This window comes from Otolemur garnettii, unplaced genomic scaffold, assembly GCF_000181295.1.
Source record: "Otolemur garnettii isolate 467f Iridium unplaced genomic scaffold, OtoGar3 scaffold00112, whole genome shotgun sequence".
Lineage (NCBI taxonomy): Eukaryota > Metazoa > Chordata > Mammalia > Primates > Galagidae > Otolemur > Otolemur garnettii.
The window spans coordinates 1467389-1468941 of record NW_003852507.1 but is presented as its reverse complement, the minus strand read 5'-3'; the positions used below and the strand labels follow the sequence as shown (position 1 = coordinate 1468941).

General features: G+C 44.3%; 1 protein-coding gene across 2 annotated transcripts in view; it reads right to left on the bottom strand.

Annotated features, from left to right (window-relative positions):
* FAM222B (family with sequence similarity 222 member B) overlaps positions 1–1553 on the bottom strand; it is an 81387-nt gene that overhangs the window by 14539 nt on the left and 65295 nt on the right. For both annotated transcript variants that reach the window (XM_023517530.1, XM_023517531.1), the window contains exon 2: positions 481–596. In XM_023517530.1, the coding sequence (XP_023373298.1) occupies positions 481–562 (82 nt within the window). In that variant the 5' untranslated portion in view covers positions 563–596. The remainder of the gene's footprint in view (positions 1–480; positions 597–1553) is intronic.

Below are 1553 nucleotides of genomic sequence, written 5' to 3'. Positions count from 1 at the left end.
AATGAGATTCAGAGAAGTTTAATGATTTGCATGAACCCGCCACCTTAGGTGTATGTGGCTGGCGCCTTAGCCGGTTGAGCTATAGGCGCCGAGCCGAAACATCTTTTTTGAGAGTGATACATGTACACATATTCTGTAAAGCTCTCTCTCTTTTTTTTGGGTGGAGTTGTCATTGTTGTTCAGCTGGCCCAGGCCAGGTTTGAACTTGCCACCCTCGGTACATGTGGCTAGTGCCACAACCACAGTGCTATGGGGGCAGAGCCCTATAAAGCTCTTTATAGCTTTGTAGCTGAACAGAAAGGGATCAGCAGTAATTAAAATTAGGATAATATACACTGAGGAATTGTTATATTTAATCTTGTTATTCATAAAACTGTCAAAATTCAAGGTCAATGTACCCCAGATGTGCCTCTGAAATAGCCCAAATATATGGAAAAAACAAAAGAGTCACACATCATTCCCGGGATCCCAACTACTTACATTTCTGAAGTCCAGTGTTCATCTGCGTGTGAGAAAGAAGCTGAAAGGACAGGTCACCTGGCCCTGGTAGACAGGCTAGCATGGCAGACTGGCATCAACACAACATGGGGCTCACACTGTAGTGAACAAAAACCAAAAAACAATGTCATGGAACACAAGGTAATTTGTTCAAAGAAGATAATAGGTATATTGGATACGAGTAGCAGAAGCCCAAGTTTAGATAGGTAAGCAATTTAATTCGCTGCATGTTGGATGAAAATATATTTTTATCGGCAGTGCTTATGCTCAGTGAGTAGGGTGCTGGCCCCATATACCGAGGGTGGTGGGTTCAAACCCCACCCTGGCCAAACCGCAACAACAACAAAAAATAGCCAGGAGTTGTGCCTGTAGTCCCAGCTATCTGGGAGGCTGAGGCAAGAGAATCTCATCTAAGCCCAAGAGCTGGAGGTTGCTGTGAGCTATGATGTCACAGCACTTTACTGAGGGCAACAAAGTGAGACTCTGTCTCTAAAAAAAAAGAAAAGAAAATATATTTTTATTTTTATCTATAGCAATAATTTGCTCCTAGCTATTACTATGGCTAAACAATATTTTAGTCAGTAAAGATGTGAGTGAGAGAAATAAATACTGGAAAATATGGGTATACTTGCAGGGTCACAGTGTTCCTAAGAAGATGTGGATCTCACAAAACCTGGCTCAATCTATTTACAGCCCTGGCTAGAGAACTAATCAAATACATTCAGATGCAGCACAGTATATGACTCTGAAAGGCACTCAAATTCTGACTCATGATCCAGTACTTTGAACTCACTTTTAAAAGGAAGAAGGGGCCAGGCATGGTGGCTCAACTGGGCTCAGGAGGTTAAAACCAACCCGAGCATGAGTAAGACCCATCATTGGCTCGGCGCCTGTGGCTCAAGTGGCTAAGGCGGCAGCCACATACACCTAAGGTGGCAGGTTCGAATCCCCAGCCTGGCCCGCCAAACAACAATGATGGCTGCAACCAAAAAATGGCCAGGCGTTGTGGTGGGCGCCTGTAGTCCCAGCTACTTGGGAGGCTGAGACAGGAGACT